This window comes from Rhagoletis zephyria, unplaced genomic scaffold, assembly GCF_001687245.7.
Source record: "Rhagoletis zephyria isolate East Lansing unplaced genomic scaffold, Rhagoletis_zephyria_1.1 Rzeph_scaffold_81014, whole genome shotgun sequence".
In the NCBI taxonomy this organism is placed as follows: Eukaryota; Metazoa; Arthropoda; class Insecta; order Diptera; family Tephritidae; genus Rhagoletis; species Rhagoletis zephyria.
In genome coordinates, this window is record NW_016238062.1 from 1 (window position 1) to 1098 (window position 1098).

The window sequence follows — 1098 nt, forward strand, 5'->3', positions numbered from 1 at the left end:
GCATAGCGGTGCTCAGTCCAGTGTGCATGTCTTTGCCGGTGAGGCAACCTAGTTCCATGATCGGTTCCTTCTTGAAGTGGGCATGGGCAGCCATGTGCTTGTGGTCCAAAATGCCATTTGTCATCAGTTTAAGGGGCTTGATTTCGGCCAGCTTTTCATTCATCATCGCCTGCCGTTTCATGGCCTCCTCCTTTTCGCGCATCACATCCTTCTTCTTGAAACGGCGACGCCGTCGCAAAAACGAACCATTGTCAAACATGTTGTACGAATCGGGATCGAGCGTCCAATACGAGCCCTTACCGGGCTTCTTATCGTCGCGCGCCACCTTCACGAAGCACTCATTTAAGCTGAGGTTGTGTCGTATCGAATTTTGCCAGCCCTGTTTGTTGTCGCGATAGTAGGGAAAGCGCTCCATTATGTACTGGTAAATGCCATTCAAGGTGATCTTTTTGTCGGCGGAATTCTGAATGGCCATGGCAATGAGCGCGATGTAGGAGTAGGGCGGCTTGACGATCTCCTTATTTTGGTGGGGTGCGCCCAAACCGTAAGCGCTCGCCGGGTAGGAGTAGCGCGAATACTGATCGTACGCGTAATGGGCAGCGGCGGCCGCCGAGGCAGTTGTCATAGCGCCGGCAGTTGCGGCGCTGGGGTAGCCGGCGGTCTGCGCGTAATGGCGCGAGAAGGAGTTCTGATCGCTGAAGAGCGTATGCATTGCGGTGGCCGGCTTGTTTGTTCAATAATTGAGGTGAGGAGTCTCAAGCGAAATTTGATGAGTTTGGCTATCGGCCAGCGTCCCCTTTTGTTGAAAGTAAAAATTCACTCAACTCGAAGCAAATTTGCTATGGTTTATTATTAGCAGTTTGGTTTATAAAAATAAAATTTCAAAATATTTGCTTAAGTTTTTTGTTCTTTTTTTTTGCGAATGTTACACGCACAATTTAGCTTGCTGTTTTTGTTTAATTTTGCCGCATCGGCATGTCGCGCGCGTATTTGTTTGCGCTAAACGCAAGTCCTATTCGCTAAATTCTTTATTTGCTTAGCAAATATTTACTTAATTTCACTTGTTTGTATTTTTTAAGTAAACTCCGGTGCTAAAGA

At 47.5% G+C, this 1098-nt stretch overlaps 1 protein-coding gene across 1 annotated transcript; it reads right to left on the bottom strand.

Moving 5' to 3' along the window:
* Positions 1 to 7: 7 nt before the first annotated feature.
* LOC108357613 (fork head domain-containing protein crocodile-like) lies at positions 8 to 712 on the bottom strand (the record flags this gene model as incomplete). Its single annotated transcript, XM_017608686.1, has 1 exon — positions 8 to 712. A coding segment is annotated over exon 1 (705 nt), but the record flags the coding sequence as incomplete, so codon positions are not given.
* Between the last annotated feature and the right edge of the window lie 386 nt (positions 713 to 1098).